Below are 21,036 nucleotides of genomic sequence, written 5' to 3'. Positions count from 1 at the left end.
GGGAACGTCGGCGCGTCGATGAAGGAGCGAAACGTCAGAACGAACCGTGTGAGCGGATCCTTCCTCACCTCTCCGGTCAGGTCCATCATGACGAACAGCAGCGCCTTGAGGAAGGTGAGCTGGTTCTGCAGCACCCAGATGAGCGGCAGCCGCTCCATCAGGAACTTGATGGACACCACGCCGCCCAGCTTGGCGTACCAGGCCTGCTCGTAGCAGCAGGCGCACAGGCGCTCCACGATGTAGGAGAACAGGGGCAGCTGGCACGCCTGGGGAGGCGGTGAAGAAAGATCCTGCTCAGAAACTCAACGCCTCGGCCAAAAAGTTGCTTCCTGCGGTGCCTCACCCGCTCCTTGGAGCCCAGGATGATGCTGGCCACGTCGAAGATGACCGCCAGCGCCACCTCGCCGATCTTGCACAGCTCCTTCTCCTCGTACGCCATGCAGATGGCGATGGCGTCGATCAGCACCAGCGGGTCCATGCCCTTGGAGCCGTTCTCCTCGCTGTGGAACATGGCGGTGCTGGGCTGGCTGCCCAGCTGGTAGCACGGCAGCAGGAAGGGACCTGGGACCGAACCACACGGCGCACGTTAAATCTCGTGTCATTTAAACGCCGCCATGGGGACAGGAGGGCTCCGGCGCGCTCACCGCACTGCTGCGCCACGGCCACCATGGTGTAGTGGCGGATGAGGCTGGCCACGAAGGGCAGCGCGCTGGGCCGCAGGTCCTTGATGACGGCGGACATGAAGGCGCCGGTCAGCGCCTGCTCGAAGGTCCGGCGCGCCGGCGTGTCCTGAGCCTTGTAGCGGTGGGAAATGATGACGCTGGGGATCCACTTCTCCGTGAAGCTGGCGGAGCAGAACAGAGAGCCGGGCGGATTAACAAGGACAGCGCCGACAAAACCAAGGCGCTGAAACCGCAGGTGTAAATATCGTGGCCCATTTCCTGTCATCAAACGTTCCTCCGCCACCGCCGCCGCCGCCGCCTGCTGGCGTTCTGGTTATTTACTGCGGCTGGAGGCAGGCGGGCCGCGAAGCGATCCAGCAGCTGTTTTCTCCGTGCTTGAGTTTGTGTTTTATAACGCCACACGCCTGACGGATCGCTTCATTTTATTATTGGCGTTTAAAAAACCACTCTCTGGAGGAGGAGGAGGAGGAGAGAAACCGGCGAGCGGCGTGGTTTACAGAATAAGAGCTCAGAGCTTTTATTCTCTAGTTTTTGAGGCAAAGAGAGAAAGAAAAATAAAATAGTTTTTTTCTCTCTTTGTTTTTTTAAGAGAGACGTCACAAATCAAGACGTCTGAGGAGGAGTGAAGTGCCGTCCCCTCTTGATCGTCACCGACACACTTCATTATCCCCGAGCACACACACACGCACCGGGGTGTGTGCGCGTCTCGCACGGTAATGACGGCGGCATGGCGCCGCACTAACAGACGGGGGCAGAGTCGATTAGCTTCTGCCCGGGGATCAATGACGGTAATGTGACGAACCCGGCCCCGCCCACCCGCCTCAGCTCCACCTGACAGGAACAGGCCCAGCGGGGGGGCGGAGCGCCAAATGTGTCATTACTGATCCCCGCGCTCTCCAGAGGAAAGTGATGAGGATGGAGGATGATGGAGGCGCAGGTGTGGCGTCTTAACGGGGAAGAGCGAGTAAGGAGGTCAGAAAGGGAGACGAGGAGAGGGGCGAACGGAGGAGGGGCGAACGGAGGAGGGCCGGTGGTTTGCAGCTCCACAGACAAAAGCCGAGACAGGACAGCGAAAAGCATCAGAAAATTTCAGCTTTAACGTCGTGTTCGAAGAGCAACTCCTCCGAGGGCGTTCATTAAACCAGAAAACAAGCATTACATGACAGACTGCTGCAGGAATTCTGTAATATTCTAACTTTATGAACACTTGTTGCTCGAGAGGGAAAAGTTAACAGGTTTTACGCTAAAGGGGAGAAACTGACGCATCGCTGTTTAGGAATAATTCCTGATTCACACGGGGAGGCTACACCCGGAGAACACACACCAAAAACCTTCCATCTAAGAAAAACAGCTCGCAGAACAATGGAAAACCCCGGCGCCAATTAGACTGGAAATCTACTGCAGCCGACACCGTGAAACCCAAAGTCTGTCAGGCATGGAAGATATGTTTATCCCAAACAGAAGAATCCACTGAGCGAGGAAAAACGGCTCCTTAACCGACACTGAGCAATAAATTCAGCATCGACAGTCAGAAAGCAGCGGCGACACGGAGGCGTGGCGTGGCGCGGCGCGGCGGCGGCGGCTCACTTGGGGTGGGACAGCAGCTGGTAGAGGGCGTGCTTGTTGTCGTCCAGGCTGGTCATGGCCACCAGGAAACACTTGATGACCTCCCAGGCCTGCCGCCGGTAGTACGGCTCCGTGTTGGCGCTCTTCAGGCAGTCCAGCGCCGTCTCGATGGCCTGGGGCGGAAGCGGCACACACACACACACAAAACACACACACTTTACTTAAAAATCCTTCAAACGACACATTCTGATGACGCAAACGCCAATAGTCCTACATTATTAAGAGGAAGAGGTAGACCGAACATGCGGGGGGGGGGGGTACATGGTAGGAGGAGGGCGAGGAGCCGTCCGGCCAGGGAAAGGTCATTATCATTCCTACATTATTAGCCGACGAGCCACACCAGCCGGGCGCTCGAAAGGGAGAAAATGAACCAATTAATGTCACTCAGAAAGAGAAAGGAAATGAGAAATAATGCTAAACCGGAGGGAGGCTGGGGGGAAGCGAGGACACGGCGTAATTGAATAGCGGAGCAGAAGGATATCGGGACGTTTCTGTCGAGATAAGGCTTATCGAGGAGCTCCCAGTCCGGCCCGTCCGAACCGTTTCATGATCATGACAACGTGACACATGCAGCTTGGACAACTTCTGAAGGAGAGCAGCATTAGTGTTTATTCTCCCACCCGAAGCACACTGGAGGCTCTGAGTCGAGGCGCCTCGGCTGAATTTACATGCAGAGAGCCGGCGGTCCGCAGGGCTATAAATAGGATTCCCAATATTTTGAATGTAAACTTCAAAGCAAACAGACTTTATCCTGCAGCTTTCTGGGAGTACAGACGTACAGGTCTACTTTTCTGAAGCGGCCAGGGGAAAAAAAATGATTTGAAAAAGTGTAAAGGAGAATTGGAAAAGAGCTTGAAAGGCAGAAGGAATTCAGAGAGAAGCAGCTGAAGCCCAGAGTTTCTGCACCTCCCTGTGATTTGATCTCTCAGTCTACCTCGCAGTACTTCTTCCTTAATGTGCCAACTAACCGTATGGCGGCATCACCAGCCGCCAGAGCTGTGCGAGTGAGTGAGTGTGTGTGTGTGTGTCGCCTATACCCATGATGATGGCAAACACACACAGACTGATAGCCAAGAAGAGCGAGGAGCCATTAGTGAGAGTAAATAATGCCGTCATGGCGGCCCACACTAGATTGATGATTACTGACTGGGGATGAGGAGAAAGAGAAACAAGAGATGAATTTAATTACCTGGAGGACACACACACACACACACACACACACACACACACACACACCTCCTCTAACTTTCTCCAGGCCTGTGACAGAGACGCATTGCTCTCAGAGGAGAACAATAATGAGGAATATCTCGCTCTTTTACCTTCAATCCTCTCTTTCTCAAACTGGATTAAAAAAAGGCAATGAGGTCCAGAAAGAGTGGAGCGCCTGGTCTGAGACTGAAAACTTTCCCTCCGGCAGCGCGAGGAGCCGGCGGAGCAGCCCACCTTCTCCATGGGCAGCTGTATGGAGGCCTTGCAGTCGGTGAACTCGGCCTTGATGCTGGGCCCCTGGACCTCCGTCACCACGTAGTGCAGCCGCTGCGACTCCTTCAGCATCTTCCGGTTGCTGCCGCCGAACTTGCCCAGCACGCGGTACGCCACGTGGGAGATGCTCTCCGCCGGGTTGCGGAGGGTGCGCCACAGCGCCTGGACGAGGAGAAAACACTCGATACTGAAAAATCTGCTGAACGCAGTGGCAGTAGTGCCCCACGCGAACCACCAGGGGGCGGCGCCCAGACCCCCACCTGCATCAGCTCGGCCCGGACGGGCTGGATGTGGTCGTACAGGAAGTCGGGCTGCAGGTTGTCCACGCACAGCTCCAGCGTGCGCAGGCCCTGGCTGACCAGCGTCTGCGAGCCGTTGAGGGCGGAGACCAGCGGGTCCATCAGCATGGGCAGGTAGGGCAGCAGCGAGCTGAGGCGCACCGGCACCGTCAGGCACAGCTCCACGAACAGGTCCTTCATGTGCTGCTTGTGGAGGCCGCTCTGCAGCATGTTCAGGCCTGGGGGCGGGGGGGGGGGGGGGGGGGGGACCAGAACCAGTTAGAACAAAACCCACCTGGGCGGAAACGCAACCGAGCCCACCGGGTCTCACCCTGCAGCAGGTTGGGGAGCAGAGGGAGGAACTCCTGGTACAGCAGGTCGTGGCTGCCGCCGCCGATGGAGCGGAAGAGCGCCCGCAGCAGGAGGAAGTAGTTGTAGGGCTCTTTGGCAGACTGGGCCAGCTCCATGGAGCTGTTCACGATCTTGTGGAGGTGAGGCTGGAGGGAGGAGGAGCAGAGCGGTGAAGAACTGACGGAGATTCACCGTTTCACAGACGACAGCGAGACGCCGCCGCACCTTCAGCATCTGCTCGTTCTCGGCAGCAAACAGCGACACCGAGCCGAACACCAGCTTGAAGAGCTTGAGGTAGAGGTTGGAGAGCTCCACGTTGGAGCCCATCTCGGGAAGCCGCTCCAGGAGATACTCCACCAGGATGGTGGCGAACAGCGCCGAGGTAGACAGGTTGGCCAGGAAGGAGTTGGCCACGATCTGCGATTAAAAACAGAAGAATGAATTACGACAGAAATCCTTCCCGTGCTGAAGCTGAGACGCGGGGCATCGGTGTGTGGCTCCACCTGCAGGGCGTAGTTCTTGGAGATCCTCTCCACCATGTAGGGCACGGTGGTCTGGAAGATCTCCTTGAAGGTGAGCGGGTTCATCATGGTGAAGACCCCGGCGAAGTGCTCCAGCACCTCCTTCTCCTCCTTCATGCGCACCGTCTGGCAGTTGGCCACCCGGATGTACGTCTGCTGGTTGTTGGCGACCTGAACCTGGACGGGAGACACCAGAGACAGTCATCAGAATCTGAAGATTTCCAGGCGCGACGGGCCGTCCTGCTGCTCTGGTCTGGTACCTGGTAGATGTCCAGGGCCTGCATGGCGTATTTCACCAGCTTGATGTAGATCTGAGTCTCTTTCGGCTGAAGCTGCTTGTTAGGAATGAACTGAGCCTCTGCAGAGAAGAAAAAAGAGAGAATTACACATTCTGACAGAGGGTAAACCCGCGGCGCCCGCCCCTCTCCGGGTCCTCCTACCCCCGGGGGCCTTGCAGGACGTGATGCCCCAGGTGATGGTCTTCACGCCGCACACCAGCGTCTTCACCAGACTGCGGCAGTCCGACACCTGGAAGGTCTGCTTGTCCTCCTTGTCGCCGGGCCGGTCGAACGGCGTGGTCGGCGGCTGGGGCGGCGGCGCGGCCGCCACGGGCGTGGGCGGGGCGGGCGGCAGGATGGCCGGGGTGGTGGACGGCGTGGGCGTGGCCGGCACCCCGGGCAGCACCCCCGGGTCCACCACGCCCATCTCCGACTGGGGCTTGCACTTCTTGAAGATGGAGACGAGCTGGTAGCGCGCGATGGTGTGGAACTTCAGCACGAACACCTGATTCCAGGAGACAGACGGACGGTTAGGGAGCTCTGCGGCCGTTTCCGTCAATCCGGCGTTGCGCCGACGCCGCCGACCTCCAGCATCCTCATCAGGATGTCGCGCCCGTTGCCGTTCTCCTGCTCCGACTTGGAGCGGATGCAGTCCACCAGGTTGAGCAGCAGCTTGCAGGACATGGTCTGGATGTTGCTGGGCAGCGACTCGTCGTCGATGTTCTTGGCGAAGAGCTGCACGGCGAGCGACAGGTCCGTCAGCGGCAGGTTCTGGCGGACGTGGTGCACCAGGTCGGCCAGCGTGCTGTAGGCCAGCGGCCTGGAGGGCGAGACGGACACAGGACGCCGCATGACCGCGGAGAAAACACCGGACAAGTTGTGAAACGTGAAAGGACGACACAACAAGTGGTGATCGAGGATTCTGCAGGCTGGAGAAGCTTCAGATATGGAAAGCAGCTCAGGAACGAAGGAGAGAGAGAAGGTGAGTTAATGAGTGACACTGATAGTCCTGCCAGGTTTCATCCCGCCGCCGGTTTCCCGCGTCGCGCTAATGCAAAACGACAGCTCCTCTGCTGATGAGGTGAGCCCGCTTGGCAAGTGAGGGGGGGTCAAGGAGGTTTAGCGATCGAACTTCGGGAGCAGCGTGGAGGCGACGGCGTACATGACAGCTTGACAGTGCGATCAGCGCGGCGGCGGCGCCCGCGGCCGGCCTTCCCGGGAGTTTCCGCCGCGCCTGATTAATATGCCGAGACACTCGACGCGCACCTGGCTGAGAAATCATCCGTGAGAGGGAGACGGCGCCGCACATACAGAGGACTTACCGGAGCGTCTCTCGAGCCGTGTAGCCAGAGCCAATCAGGATGGACTCGTCGAAGAGTTTGTCCATGCAAGGAATGAACTCTGGAACAACACGGTGCAGGAGAAGGTTAAAAACTGGAAAAACACATCATATACAGAGCTGTAGTAACATTTCTGTTGCTCTTTGAGGAACTACAGAGCTCCAAATTCCTGTTAGCTGTTGAAGAAGAAAAAAACTAAACTAAATCATTCAGAATGTGTATCATAGTCTGAAGGTTTCACTGCTGGACGCTGAGCTGTCCGTCCATTTCAGTCGGGCTCTGTTGACACTTTGACGACAAATGAAACTGTAATTCCACCGGAGCGAGGCGTGGAAGCTGAAGAGCGCCTTGGCAGCAGGCCAGGCTGCTGAAGCACAAACAGCTTCACTCTGAGTGTGTGTGTGTGTGTGTGTGTGTGTGTGCGCGTACGGCTGCGCAGGTCGGTGGTCAGGATGTGCTTGGCCGCGATGAGCAGCTCCTTGCGGAGGTGGGCCGTCTCGGAGGGGCAGTTGGACAGCAGCTGCAGCATGCCCTTCACCATCTGCTGGGAGTATTTCCCCACCAGGTCCTGACGGCAGCGACACACACACACACACACACACAAAACATCGCGCACCATCATTATTATCCCTGTTTTTATTCATCTGAGGGCTTCAGAGCATCTTAAAGCAACAAAACCTGGTAGATCCGGATGATGTAGGCCAGGAACGACAGCGTCTTGATCTGCGCAGCGATGAAGTCTGCGTACAGCTCCTTGTTGTAGAGCTTGTGTTGCCTGCAAAGGAAACGTTTTACACAGAAGCCATTTATTCCCAACACTTTCATGGTGTTGCGTAGCTGCGTTAGCGGCGGTTTCAGAGGCTGAAGCTCTGCGTCTACACAGGCGACTCGTTAGACAACCATCAGAGGAGGAGGAGGAGGAGTTTACCTGGCCGCCGGAGACACCTGCAGCATGATGGTGTTCATGATGAGGGGGACGAACTCCGACACCACGTTGTGGATGTTCAGCTTGTACAGCTGAGGAGAGGAGAGGAGCAGACACACCACTCATCAGAGGTCTTCGGACCATTCCTAGACTTCTTCTCCTGCGTGAAACACGGCTCGGCGCGATGAACACACATCCGCCGCGAAGCTCGGCGCTCACCTGATACATCAGCACCACGATGATGGGCAGCTCCGCCAGCACCTTGAGAGACAGGGACCCTCGGGGGATGATGGTGTGCTTCAGACGACAAACAACACAACAATGGGAGTAAATGATCCAAGTGCCGGATACAAAAAAAAAAACATCCGCACGAGATTTATTCCTGCTGAATAGAGAAGAGATTGACATCTAAACGCTCGGCTCTCTGTGGTTCTCACAACTGCAGTAATTACAGCGGCTTTATTCTGCAGATCTCCTGATGCATTTTCTATTTCTGTCACTGTTTTTAAACCTCCACTGATCACTGTCCTGCACAGCGGCGCTCTACTGCCACCCTGTGGTCACGGGCTGCACTGCAGATTGAAGACTCACGGTTCGCGTCTCGCTGTCCTCCCTCTCGGGCGCCGTCTTCACCAGCACGGACGTGATCATCCCCACCATCTCTGGAGAGGGAACCGTGTTCTCTGCTATCACCTGCGGGTTCTCAAAGTACCTCGCCTGTGGGGGAAAACAGGGAAAATTAAAATAAATAAATAAATAAATAAAACGTTGGAAACTTAATTCAAAATCTCTTGAGGAAAAATGATAAACTTCACGCACCACAACTTTAGGAAGGTCTTTATAAATCTGCTTCACAAAGTCCAGGAAGTGGTGAATCTGAGGAGAAAGACACGATTACAAACGGCGTCCTGAAGACACTCGTCCATACGGCCGTTCAGTCTGACTCACCTCCTGAGAGATCGGCGGCCGGAACTGCTTATGCAGCTCAATAATGATTCGCAGGCATATCAGCACATTTTCCTCACTTTCAATCTGCAAAAGAAGAAGAGAATGTGTGAGACCATCTCCTGCATACATGCTATATGTGCAGAGAAAATCCTTCATCTAACTTGTTTAAGTTGGATTTGATTATATTTCAGTATGTTTGGCGACTGACTTGTTCCCCAAAACATCTTAATACTGACAAACATTCTGTTGCAGATGTGAGTACCTCCAGGAAGCAGAACATCAGCGCCAGGATGTTCTTGGTGTGCGGACGAAGGTGCTCGTTTGTGGGAATGCGGTGGATGATTTCAAGGACGAGCTTCCGCAGTTGCTGAGTGAACGAATGAATGAATAAATATCAGTCTATGAAGCAGCTGTGGAAGTCGAATCGATTCATTTCCAGTGAGAAACACGGATGCTCCGGGCCAGTCAGAGGAAAACCTGGTCCACATACCTGTGTGGGTTTCTCCTGAAGAAACTGCACCTCCCCGTCCTTGAGGAAGGTGAGGAAGCGAGGGATGATGTGCTCCAGGAAGGTGGAGTATTGAGGCGAAGACGTCACATTCTGAAATCCACAAAAGACCGAGGCGCAACAAAGCAGATTGGCATCGTCAAACATTTTAAATCAAGTCTGGATCCGTTTCTGCATGCAAACGTTGAAATATCAGAAAGGTTAGAACAAAAAAAAAAAAAAACTCAATCCCAGTCTTCTTATATTCATCACAATCCACCTGCTGAGACACTAAAAATGAATCCACTTCATCAAAAGACGAAAACATTCATCAAACTCACCTCGAAGTTCTCGCTGACCTCCTGCATCATCTTGAGTTTGGTTTCATCAGCTGGAAGTTGAAGGACGGAGCGTCACCATTAATCACTCTCGCTAATCACTCTCACTCCGGGGAGAACTCTCCATGTGCTCAGCAGGGGCGCTCAGATCTTATCAGTTTCACTTTCAGCGTCCAGATTGATCAAAAGGTACATCGTGAAACACACTCAGTCACATTCTCTCACTCACACACACACATACACACACACATACACACGGGTACCTTAGACTGGACTAAAGCATATCGCTCTCATCACATCGCCCCACACTGCACACATGTCTCAACTCAATTTAACAGATAAATATTAAAACACCAGGTGCAATCATACATCTGGTTTACATAAGCTTTTAAACCATTTCTGATTTTGTAGTTAATCCAGAAATCCACCTGTTAAAACTGACTGCACTGTCAATTAATTCAGAATAAATCTATTGTTAATTAGGATCTACCTGCTCATCCTGCAGTGACAACTTACACACAACAAATGCCAATACAGAAAACTAACTGGCATTCTGCTGGGTACAGCACTGACTTTGTTCATTACAACTGAATCCGTTTTAGAGACTTTAAAGATTGAACAAGGGCATGTGAAACTTATTCTTCACTACACTCAGACTGCATCGATGTGGATGAAGCCGTCTGGATCAGCATGAAACTCATGGGTCATGTTCCTTAATCAGAGGTGACAAAAAGTAAACAGTATCTAAGAAGTAATGATGCTTGTGTGGGAGTAAAAATGTATTAAAAACAACACACACTCACATGCAGCAGGTTAAATGTACTCAAAGTAATAACAAGTTTTCCCCAGACGGTCTCACGAAAAATAAGCACTACTACTTATGATCCCTAGATCAGATTTTAAGGTTATGCAGATATTATGTGGCAGAAAATATCGCAAAAATTCTACTAATATACACCCACAAATCATTATGCTGTTATTTCTGATCTCAATATGAAAGAAAAACCTCAGTAAATAAACTTCTAATGCGGCGATGTATACAATCATCTGACTGATGAGCGCAGGATGAGAACATACGTGTGTTCGTGTCCGTGAGCGCCGCCACGAACTGCAGGTACTTCTTCATGAGGGTGGTCTGGTCCACCACGGTGGGGCTGGACGTGGGTACGAAGGCCATGGCGGCCGCCGGGAGGGAGGGGGGCCGACCGGGCTGCAGTCTCCACTGATCCGCCTGGTCACTGCGGTGCCATGCAGGCTGCACAGACGAGGGCGAGAAGCAGCATGAGTGAAACAGAAAAGTTTTTTATTTCCATAAACAAACCGGTGGCAGGTCCACAAACATGCCGACTGACAGGCGCACGCTGATGACATCATCACAAGCCGTCAGCTAGCACAAAATGTGCGCTCACCAGCACTTTTCCTTATTTAACGCGGAGTTTTAGCGCAGGGAGGATCCCTTTCGCTTATAAAATGCAATTCATATGTATTATTCCACCTAAGAACGCGGTAAAAGTTGCACAAAAATGCTTCTGCAGCATCAGATTCATGGAAGCATCAGCTAGCATCAGTTAGCTTTCGGAAAGAAAGCGCACTCCCCAATGAGAAGCTCAGTTTGAAAGAAACATAGCGCGCTCGGCAAACTTGAAAACTCTCGGTGTCGATAAAAACATTTAAGAAGCCACAGGTTCACCAGAAGTTATGTGAATTATGCAAAATTTCCACAAACTTTAAAAAATAAACCGAAACCGAAGCACTCACCCGACAACGCCGACAGGAAGCTGTCTCTGTGTAAACCGCCGCGTCCCGCTGCAGCTCGCGGGCGCATTTGTGCGAAATGTTTCCGAGTGTTGCACGACAAAGATGTCCTAAAACATAAAAAATATACCACAGTAATTTCCATTTAGTGTTCCCATATACACAAAAACTAACACCGCTATTACTGAGTGATATCAGCGGCAGTTTGTAGCTGAAATGTGTTTGTTCTAGTACCGGCGGAAGGATACAGAGTGAAAAGCAGTGGCTGTAAGACCATCGCTTTCGATGGTCTTCCATCTCCTCGATTCACCACAGGCTGAAGGCGGCGGGGAAATCATCTGGAACATGATGGAAATGTGTCAGGGGGGAGATCCTGGTAAAGAAATGCAATATCAGACGATACAAAGAAATGTGTATTTCGATTTTTAGAATAAATTGTGGTATGGTAGGCTTAAGATTAGGTTAAAACAAACCATTACTGATATAGCAGAGAATATGAACGGATATTTTCTCTAAATGTTAGGGGGGAAACTAGTGGTATTGTTGTATTTTAAATGTTTACGTCCTCATATGTCACAGGTTGAAGTGATAAAATGGTAAATAATGTTGGGATGTCAGGGTGATTCTGTTAAAAAAAATCAATTTATATCAGAGAATATGAAGAAATATTTCTAAATCTCCACTCGTATTGTATTTTAAGCGTTTATTGACTAATCAGACAAAATAATATTGGTAAAGGTTATATAAGATGAAAGCAAATTATTTCAAAACTGGTAATTTCTTCTTGAACGTCAGTCGTGGTAACCTGTAGCACATCTTGCATTTTGTCCTGTATGTATCAACAAAGAATTTTTATGAACTGCAGAAACTGTGCACCTGCTATAAAATTAAAAACCTGCAGATTCAATTTGAACACAGTTACCTAAAATGAACTCATGAAACGTTTCAGAAAGTCAGTCTAACAATCAGGTCAGCTTAGAGGAAATGTTCCAGTGTCTTCCTCTTCGGTAAATTACCAAAAATACACTATCAGAACTGCTGAAGAATAATCAACATTATCTGAAGCATAGCTTTTAATCACATCTATGATAGTAGTTCATGAGGTCATGATTGTGACATTCATCCACCCATTTATTCATTGGCTCTCTTCACCACGAGATGGCAGCACAAACTCTGAATGTTCTGTGTTTGACTTCAAGATAACAGTTTTCCAGTCAACAAAAATAGCAAGATTTTCAGCTTTAACAAGCATAGACGGGGTGACAGGAAAAATGAGCAGAAGTCTTGTTTTCTAGTGGTTCTACCTCTTTCTGCTCTTTCTTTAATGTTCTACCACAGAAATGCATCCTTTATCTTATCTCCTTTACCACTTGACCCCCAGACCTTCCAACACCAGCTGGCTGTATTGACATTTAGCCACCATCAGTCACTGTCTCGCCACCATGTGATTCCCAAACAGGGGGGCCCAACCCCCACAGCGGACACCAAATATTCATGGAGGGTCACAAGGCTTTCTGGATTTAATTCTGGATGTAAGATTTAAATTGTCTTAAATATAGGTGGGTCAATATTTAATGGACTTATCTCACACAACCATTAAGCGTGCTTTTCACTTGGTCTTCTTTGCCGTATATATTTGCCTTGTTGTGCTGAACTGAACCGACACGTCAGAAAACCGAGCCTTACCTCCTTCACATCCGACACTCCCGTGTTACACTGGGACCAGATTAAGTCGCCATAATGTTTGCTTTTCTGTGTGAGTCCTGAGGATTGGTCTGGGTTTTTTCGGTTGTTCTTTTTTAATTGCCTGCTTTGGAAATAATGATGTGTGGTTGAAATGTGGTCATTATTTATCTGCCTAATCAATCTGCTTGACCCAAAAGCTTTCCTAACGAGTTTCAGTCCTGCCTTTCACATGGCAGCGTCCTCCCAGTAACCCGCTGACACCGCGGCTGCAGCAGGGCTTCCTCCTTTCATGACATGGAAGGGATAATTTGACATATAATAAGACTCGCTCATTCTCTTTTGCACCCTCTGTTCCCTAAGTAATAATGATCTGCTAAAGGATGTTTGTCTCAGCCTTATTGCACCGTCCTGGCTGTTTCATTACTGTCTTGTTTTTTTGTTTTTTTTTCCCCTCCGTCTTTTCAGTGGGGGCTTCGTTCTGAGAGGGAAGAGTGGATGACACACTGTTTCTGCAGGCTTTCCAAAAGCACTCATGTGTCCATTAGATGTGCGTTTTGTTTGCTGCTGACGGCCTTGTGATGAAGCCGGATCACCGCTGCATTATTCCCTCTATAGACAGAGGTGCACTTTCCTGGATACCGAGTCTGATTCATCAACACCAGCCTGAAACCCATTCATGCGTCTGAAGCCGGTATTGACGCTCTGCACTCTCTGGAGGGGACACAGGCTCAGTGACAAAGGCAAACAGTCCTCACACTCTGCCGTCTTCATGCATTGATTCATAACGAACATGTTAATTTGGTATTTTTTCAGCCGAAGCAGCCTTCTGATCTGATCAGTGGTGATTTTTTTCTTCTTCTTTTCTTGTATTTCCAGCAGGTGTTACCAGCGTGTAGCTGTAGAGGAAAATAAGTGTGAACGTCAGGAGAAAATATTCCCGGTTTGATCAGCGGAGCAGACTCTAATGCAATAACAGGCTGTTTTCAACGTCCCAAACCCCTGAAGGTGTTGATGGTCCATCATTACTGCTGGAGCTGCTGCACTCTCGTTTTCCTACTTTTCTTCTCTTCATAGAAACCTGTGATCTTTGAACTGTGATGCCTTTTGATTAAAACAGAGAATAATTTGTTAAATGTCTGATGTCTTGTAATATTTCTTCTTTATCCTTCTGGGACTTGTGTTTGTGTCTTCTGTAATGGACACGTTGTCCTCAGCCGTCTCTGTTTATTTGTTCTTGGTGGATCATAAACAGGACCTCCTGGGATTTTCAGTGATGGAGCATATGTTACACTAAATATATGCATAAAATTTAAACAAAAAAAGATCAATAAAGAGAGAACTTTCCTTGGGCTTTCCTTGGACAGAGCAACTCACATGAAAATTTTTAACCAAAATCTAAAGATCACTGCTGTGAAACAGTCATTAATCAAAGCTTCACAAAAAGAATCACTTTCTAGTTTTTTATTCTTAATGTTAAAAAAAAATAAAAATAAAAAAATGCTGAATATGTTAAACAGAATGATGTGAAGTGTTTCCATATCACCATGATCGGCGATACAATAAATTCACCCAACAAATAAAGAAAAAGAAAAAGATGATTGTCACAATGTGTGGGGAAAAAAACCCCAGACAAACGTTCCTTTAAATATTAAGTTTCTTTAATCAAAGTGGTTTAATAAACGTTGCACTGAACCCTTTAATGCAGCAGAGTCATGCATTAGACGTTCCTTTCAGGACACGTTGGGCTTTCTGAATATGTCTGCTGCAGGAGTGTCACTTGAACGTTTAGTCGTTTCACCTTGAATAGAAAAGAAAAAACTCAATCAGAAATTGAATCAGACAGAATTTATTCCATAAAAATCCAGCAGCGTATGGAAGGAGCGTTTTGACAACAGGAAAATGCTCTTTCAGGTTTTATTTACAGGTCAGAGCAAAGAAATAAAGTCTGTCACACTCAGTCATATAAACACCTGAGTGGATCCGCTTCACTCGGAGAGGATTGTATTTCGGATCTGATTGTGTGAGGTGGTCTACATCCATCGATAATCCGCTCCGTGTCTCATATAAACGCCGCCTGACAGCCGAGCGGATTAAAAGGGGCATTTTTTGTTCCACGCATGCGTTTCCTCATACATAGTGAGTGATGACGTGCGCAGTGCCCACTGTTTTCACAAATCCAAAAAAGGTTTAAAAGACTGTTTGAGAAGATGTATTTGTTAAAATAAGAGGTCACTGTTCCAGAGTACGTAGTGAGAAATGATCCTAAATGATCCCAGTGCGACATGTGACTGAGGTATGTTGTGTATTCTGCAAGATGTGTAAAAGTGAGTGGAAGAGTTTTTGTGTGTTTGTTGTAAATCAAGAAACGTGAAAGAAAAACAAAACTTTAAATCAAAGCTAGACAGATCCACAAAGCCCACTTTTGACCAGACAACACATCCCTGGGATGGTTTCATCAGAGGCGTGGCCAGCAGGACATTCTATTGGTGACAGCTCTTCAGTCAGCAGCTCACCTGGTCAGACCAGGACCGCTGAAAAGACCTGGTACTTTTCCACACATTTCGCACCAGCTCATCCTTAGGAGTTGATCTGTACTGTACCAATTTTCTCTTCGTAAGGAAGGCTATCAAATGGCTTCGCCAAAATCCGGTCGACAACATTGACATTGTCTGCCGCTGTGTGCAGCCAGCGAGCAGCTGGAGCTGCTGGAGGCTGGAGTGCTGTGTGACGCCTGAGTGTGAGAGTGAATAGAATAGAATAGAACTTTATTTGTCATTGTAACAAGTACAACAAAATTGCGAAGCCCTTCAGTCAGTGCAAAGACAGACATAAATAAGTAACATAAAAAATGAAGTAGATAAAAAGATCCATATAAATATATAAATAAATAAGATGCATACAATGCAAATAGAATAACATAACAGTGCAGGTGCAGAAAAAAAACTGCCATCGTTTGAGTGCATTGTCCTTCCATTTAGCCTTTGTTCAGGATCCTAACTGCTGTCGGATAGAAACTGTCCCTGAACCGATTTGTTCTTGCAGTAATGGACCTGTACCGCCTGCCTGACGGTAACAGACTCAACATATGGTGACCAGGGTGAGAGGGGTCCTGGGCTATTTTCCTCGCCTTTCGGAGGCAGCGGGAGTGATGCAGTTCCTCCAGTGTGAGGAGAGGGCAGCCGGTGATCTTTTGGGCCGTGTTGATGGTCCTTTGCAGAGACGTCCTCTGGGCTGCTGTGCAGCTGGTATACCACACACACAGGCAGTACCCCAGGATGCTCTCGATGGTACTCCTGTAGAAGGACTCCAGCAGTCTCTGGGAGATGTTGTTCTTCCTGAGCACCCTCAGGAAGTGCAGTCTCTGCTGGACCTTCTTCAGAAGCTCCGAGGTGTTCATAGTCCAGGTCAGGTCTTTCTCTAAGTGGACTCCCAGAAAGCAGAAGTCCTCTACCCTCTCCACACAGTCCCCATTGATGAGAAGGGGTGGGATGTCTGTTTTAGTCCTTCGAAAATCAATGATCAACTCCTTGGTTTTTACTGTGTTGAGGAGCAGGTTGTTTTCTCTACACCACCCAGTCAGCTGCTCCACCTCAGCCCTGTATGCAGACTCATCCCCCCCGGAGATGAGCCCCACGACTGTGGTGTCGTCGGCGAACTTAATGATGGTGTTACTGGGGTGTGCAGAGGTACAGTCCGATGTGTAGAGGGAATAAAGCAGAGGGCTCAGCACACAGCCTTGGGGGGAGCCGATGCTAAGGCTGACGGTCCCGGATGTGTCGTCACCCACCCTCACCCTCTGCCTGCGGTCCGACAGGAAGCTGTAGATCCACATACAGATGGAGTGTGGAAGTCCAAGGTCTCTCAGTTTCTCCACCAGCCTATGAGGAAGGATAGTATTAAAAGCAGAGCTATAATCCACAAAGAGCATCTGAGCATAAGTCCCCCGCCGCTCCAGGTGGGACAGTGACGTGTGGAGCGTGTGGCTACAGCGTCCTCTGTCGATCTGTTAGACCTGTAGGCGAACTGGTAGGGGTCGAGATTTTCAGGGAGGAATGAGGTGATGTGATCCCGTACCAGTTTCTCGAAGCACTTCATCACCACTGGAGTGAGAGCTACTGGCCGGTAGTCATTGAGGCTGGAGATGTGTTGCTTCTTGGGCAGGGGGACGATGGTGGAAGACTTCAGGCAGGGTGGGACAATGGACTGGGACAGCGACCGGTTGAAAATGATGGTAAACACACCAGCCAGCTGATCAGCACAGTCTTTCAGCACCCGTCCAGGGATACCGTCGGGTCCGGCTGCCTTCCATGGTTTGACTCCCCATAGCGTGCGCCTCACCTCGTGCTCCACCAGTATGAGGCTGGCGCTGCTCTGGACCGCAGGGTGAGGTGTAGCTGCCCCCGGAGATCCTGTCTCAAAGCGGGCAAAGAAGCTGTTCAGCTCCTCCGCCAGTGAGGCTCCTCCCTCAGCAGCTCCTGTCTTTACCCTGAAGTTTGTGAGGTGCTGGACCCCCTGCCACACCTGTCTGCTGTTGTTGCTCTCCAGGCGATCCTCGATCCTCCTCCCGTAGTCCCTCTTGGCCTTTCTGATGCCTCTCTTCAGGTTGGCTCTGGCTGCACTGTACAGGGCGCTGTCACTAGCCCTGAAGGCAGTATTTCTGTCCTTGAGCAGCTGCTGGACCTTCTGGGTCATCCAGGGCTTTCTGTTCGGGTAAACCTGTATGGTTTTTTCAATTGTGACATTGTCTGTGCAGTTTTTAATGTAGCACAGAACTCTGTCCGTGAACACCTCCAGGTCTGGGTGTTCGAAAATGTCCCAGTTAGTCCTTTCAAAACAGTCCTGCAGCTGCTCAGAGGCATCACCAGGCCAGATTGTAATCGTCCTTCTGGTGCTGGGGGCAGTTTTCTGGAGGGGGGTGTATGCAGGGATCATAAGCAGGGACATGTGATCGGACTGGCCCAGGTGTGCTAGCTGCTTAGCCTTGTAGCCCAGCTTGATGTTGGAATACACCTTGTCCAGTGTATTTGCTCCTCTGGTGGCACATTTGACGTGCTGATAAAACTTGGGGAGCACTGTTTTGAGGTCCACATGATTAAAGTCCCCAGCTATGATGTGTGCAGCTTCGGGGTGTCTGCTCTGCTGCTTGCTAATGCTGCTGTAGAGTAGTCCGTTAGCTGCGCTAGCATTAGCATCGGGTGCAATATAGGCAGCGGTCACAAACACCACCGTTATTTCCCGAGGAAGATACACGGGCCTGCATTTAACAGTCACATATTCCAGATCCGCGGAGCAGTGACTATCCACAGTCACCGCGTCGGTACACCAGTTTTTGTTTATGTACATGCACACGCCCCCTCCTCTGCTCTTACCGGAGTCCTTCGTCCTGTCCTGCCGATGGGCTATGTAGCCGTCCAGCTTGATAGCCGAGTCCGGCACCGATGAGTTGAGCCAGGATTCCGTGATCAGAATAATGCAGCTGTCTTTGACGATGTTGTGAACTGCAACCTGCAGCCTCAGTTCATCCATTTTGTTGGCGAGGGAACGTGCATTCGAGAGAAAGATGCTCGGGAGCGGTGGTTTGTATGGCTGCCTCCGTAGCCGTGTTAGCACTCCGGCCCTGCAGCCCCGTTTCCGCGATCTCTCTCGACGCCGCCGACGTCGCCTCTCCGTCGGCACGGTAATCCACGGAGACCCGGGAGTTCTTGCAATGTCCGTCGGGATGTTGTGTGAATCAATGAAATCAACAGTCACACTTTGTACGACCTCCTGTCCTATCCGGAGGAGTTCTTGTCTGCCATAGATAGTTTTCAGACTATCTATGAGTGAGAGATGGAGGAGAAGCTCCAGCTGCTGGTCGAGGACAGAAACCGCAGAGTGACCAAAAAGAGTCACCAAACACAGTGCTAGTCGTTTTTCACAAACACAAAGTCTCTGAGGATCAGAAAAGCCTCCTGGATCAACTCAGAACAGCAGAATGAAAAACTTCAGAAGCGCTTTGGTGCATTTTTTTTTTTTTTACTTCAAGATCAATGATTTGCTCATTTCACTGTCAATCAAGCTTCAGACAGATCATCCAGTCACCATGCGGAAGCCCGGCGTCCGGGCCAGCCCACTGCGCCATAGACCACCAGAGATGCCGGGCGTCTCATAGGCGGGACAAGCCCAGCATTTATCCAATGACCGTCCAGTTTCACTGCAGTGGAACAACCCACTCCAGCTTCCCCATTGAGTCGGTAGACTCCTGGCGTCCGGCTGTTTACCTTGGCTGCTTCCTGGTTCCTCTCAGATGGCTCTCAGGTGACGTCTGCTGTGGCAAAGTGTTCTCCAGGGAACCTACAGGAGCACATTCGATGCGACACACCACCTAACTGTGTGTTTCTCCTGCTATTTAAGACTTAATCCAGTTCTTCTTTTCTCGTCCTGCAGTGCAGATGAACGTCTACCAGTCACGCTTGTGGGCGTCTCGCCCCGGAGGAGCTGGACGACATGGTGCAAAGTGCTGCTGTGGCGTTTTCATGTCCATCCACGGCAGAAAATGTGGAAAAATATTTTTTAAAAAACCTTGAAGTTCTGACTGATGAGGAAAGAGACGAATCCCTGAAGTTCAACACGACGAGGACTTGGCGGTAAACGACAACACAGGCTGTTCCCCAGATGCCAAATTCACATCTTTACCTTCATGGTAGATATGAAACAAAAGCAACTGTTGACTTTATTAACAGAATACTTTTTAAAAAATCACACGAATTACATGTTGGACTATATTCATGGATACTGTTTGTGTTCAGGTTCTGATCCACTCAGTGCAAAAAGTTCTACACAGAAATATTTTTTAGATTGTCTTTACGACTGCGTTACAAAAACAAAGCTTTAGCCCACTCTGGCTCCTGCGTCGTCCACCATGTTTATGTTAGACTCACCAATAAAAACGGTCAGTTCTGGGGAATCACAGGGAACAATAACTTTGGAAAACGAAGTCACAAAATCGTTTCCAGAGTTCTTATTGATGTGAGCAAAGAGTCCAACCTCTGCTGCTGCAGCAGCTTCACCTGCAGGAGCAGAGGAGGATCAGATCCAAGCACCTCCTCAAAACCTCTGCTGCTGCAGGAGCTTCATGGACAAGATCCAGGTCCCTCCCTTCATTATCTGGATCATGGAGTGGGACCATGCTTGGTCAGTTATGGGGAATCAACTCAGCTATTTCCATCTGGATTCCAAAAAAAACAAAAATGTTCTCTAATTTCTGGTTTTCAGAAGTAGTAGGTACCTTACTTTCATTTCATCACAAAGGTGACCTTGGAAATGGGCAACTTGATTTACGTGAATAGTGACTGCTCCTCTGTCAATATGTTCCAGAACATAACCGAGGACGACCAAGCAGCGCCCATGATGGAGAGGAGTCGGTGGGATTGGAAACCTGTTGGACTCAGGTCCAGCCAGCTGGTGAGACTGCACCATTTGGTTACCAGAGTCAAAAAAGCCACACTGCTCTTCTCAGGGACATGAAGACTCCAAAAAGTGCAGCAAGTCTTTCTCTCTTTCTAGATCCTGAAGTGATTCCTGCTGTGAAGACATTTTCTTATCAGTGGCAGTGTGTCGGTCCTTGTGCCAGGGTGCAATCAGTGAAGGGGCAAACGTGCACACATAGGGGTGCATGTGCACTGTCATCTGGATAGTACACACTAAAAATTGTTGGGTTAAAAACAAACCAATATGTGTCATTTTTTAACCCAACACTGGTTAAATATTGGACAGAACACATGCTGAGTTATTGTGACCAAACAAGTTGGGTTGGTTTCCTTAAACCAACAGTTAAACCAACATCCTGGCACAAGGACAACTACAGGCTCAATTTGACGACACTGTCGGGTTCTTTTTACTCAGTCAGGTTGCTAATTTCTAATTATTAATAATATAATATTGTAGCGTTGAGGGTTAATTGAAGGCAAGATACGAGGCTTTTAACTGCTCTTTGCTCAACCAGGGCTTTTATTGTAACAACTAAAGCACACCGGGAACATCTCACACACTGACAAACAAATATGGAGGCTCGCAGGCCCCAGGTCCCTCCCCAGCAACCCCCCTGGCTCACAGTCCGACAAATAATAAAAATAAATGTAACACAAAAGTGGCAACAGCAAAGACTAAACAGAACTTTTAATAAAGAAGCAATAACAAACATATATGAACCACCAAAAAGGCCCCAAAAGTCCCGAACAGTTCTTCCCATAATCCCTTGCGCCCCCCCAGGGCACAGTCACCCACCGCAGCGAACCCCAGCAGCCTTCACTGCCTCTACAATATGGTCATTATTTATTGATTAAATATATTCTAACAC

General features: G+C 49.7%; 1 protein-coding gene and 1 long non-coding RNA gene across 2 annotated transcripts in view; one reads left to right on the top strand and one right to left on the bottom strand.

Moving 5' to 3' along the window:
• trrap (transformation/transcription domain-associated protein) overlaps window positions 1-11,032 on the bottom strand; it is a 36,872-nt gene extending 25,840 nt beyond the window's left edge. The window contains exons 1-25 of the mRNA XM_030097509.1: window positions 11,016-11,032; window positions 10,335-10,512; window positions 9,261-9,310; window positions 8,923-9,033; window positions 8,695-8,799; window positions 8,433-8,516; window positions 8,304-8,360; window positions 8,076-8,201; window positions 7,704-7,781; window positions 7,488-7,576; window positions 7,238-7,334; window positions 6,989-7,127; window positions 6,542-6,620; window positions 5,805-6,039; window positions 5,382-5,724; window positions 5,202-5,299; window positions 4,924-5,118; window positions 4,646-4,837; window positions 4,401-4,566; window positions 4,052-4,308; window positions 3,753-3,953; window positions 2,271-2,422; window positions 645-844; window positions 344-561; window positions 69-266 (exon numbers count right to left, since the gene is read on the bottom strand). Of these exons, the coding sequence (XP_029953369.1) occupies window positions 69-266; window positions 344-561; window positions 645-844; window positions 2,271-2,422; window positions 3,753-3,953; window positions 4,052-4,308; window positions 4,401-4,566; window positions 4,646-4,837; window positions 4,924-5,118; window positions 5,202-5,299; window positions 5,382-5,724; window positions 5,805-6,039; window positions 6,542-6,620; window positions 6,989-7,127; window positions 7,238-7,334; window positions 7,488-7,576; window positions 7,704-7,781; window positions 8,076-8,201; window positions 8,304-8,360; window positions 8,433-8,516; window positions 8,695-8,799; window positions 8,923-9,033; window positions 9,261-9,310; window positions 10,335-10,434 (3,570 nt within the window). The 5' untranslated portion in view covers window positions 10,435-10,512; window positions 11,016-11,032. The remainder of the gene's footprint in view (window positions 1-68; window positions 267-343; window positions 562-644; window positions 845-2,270; window positions 2,423-3,752; window positions 3,954-4,051; window positions 4,309-4,400; window positions 4,567-4,645; window positions 4,838-4,923; window positions 5,119-5,201; window positions 5,300-5,381; window positions 5,725-5,804; window positions 6,040-6,541; window positions 6,621-6,988; window positions 7,128-7,237; window positions 7,335-7,487; window positions 7,577-7,703; window positions 7,782-8,075; window positions 8,202-8,303; window positions 8,361-8,432; window positions 8,517-8,694; window positions 8,800-8,922; window positions 9,034-9,260; window positions 9,311-10,334; window positions 10,513-11,015) is intronic.
• A 290-nt stretch (window positions 11,033-11,322) lies between these two features.
• On the top strand, window positions 11,323-13,825 carry LOC115393498 (uncharacterized). The gene is made up of 3 exons (XR_003931963.1): window positions 11,323-11,388; window positions 13,164-13,389; window positions 13,575-13,825. It is a non-coding gene; the product is annotated as an uncharacterized LOC115393498 (long non-coding RNA).
• Window positions 13,826-21,036: the final 7,211 nt, after the last annotated feature.

Source organism: Salarias fasciatus, chromosome 8 (genome assembly GCF_902148845.1).
Source record: "Salarias fasciatus chromosome 8, fSalaFa1.1, whole genome shotgun sequence".
Lineage (NCBI taxonomy): Eukaryota > Metazoa > Chordata > Actinopteri > Blenniiformes > Blenniidae > Salarias > Salarias fasciatus.
This window is presented reverse-complemented; position numbering and strand designations above follow the sequence as displayed.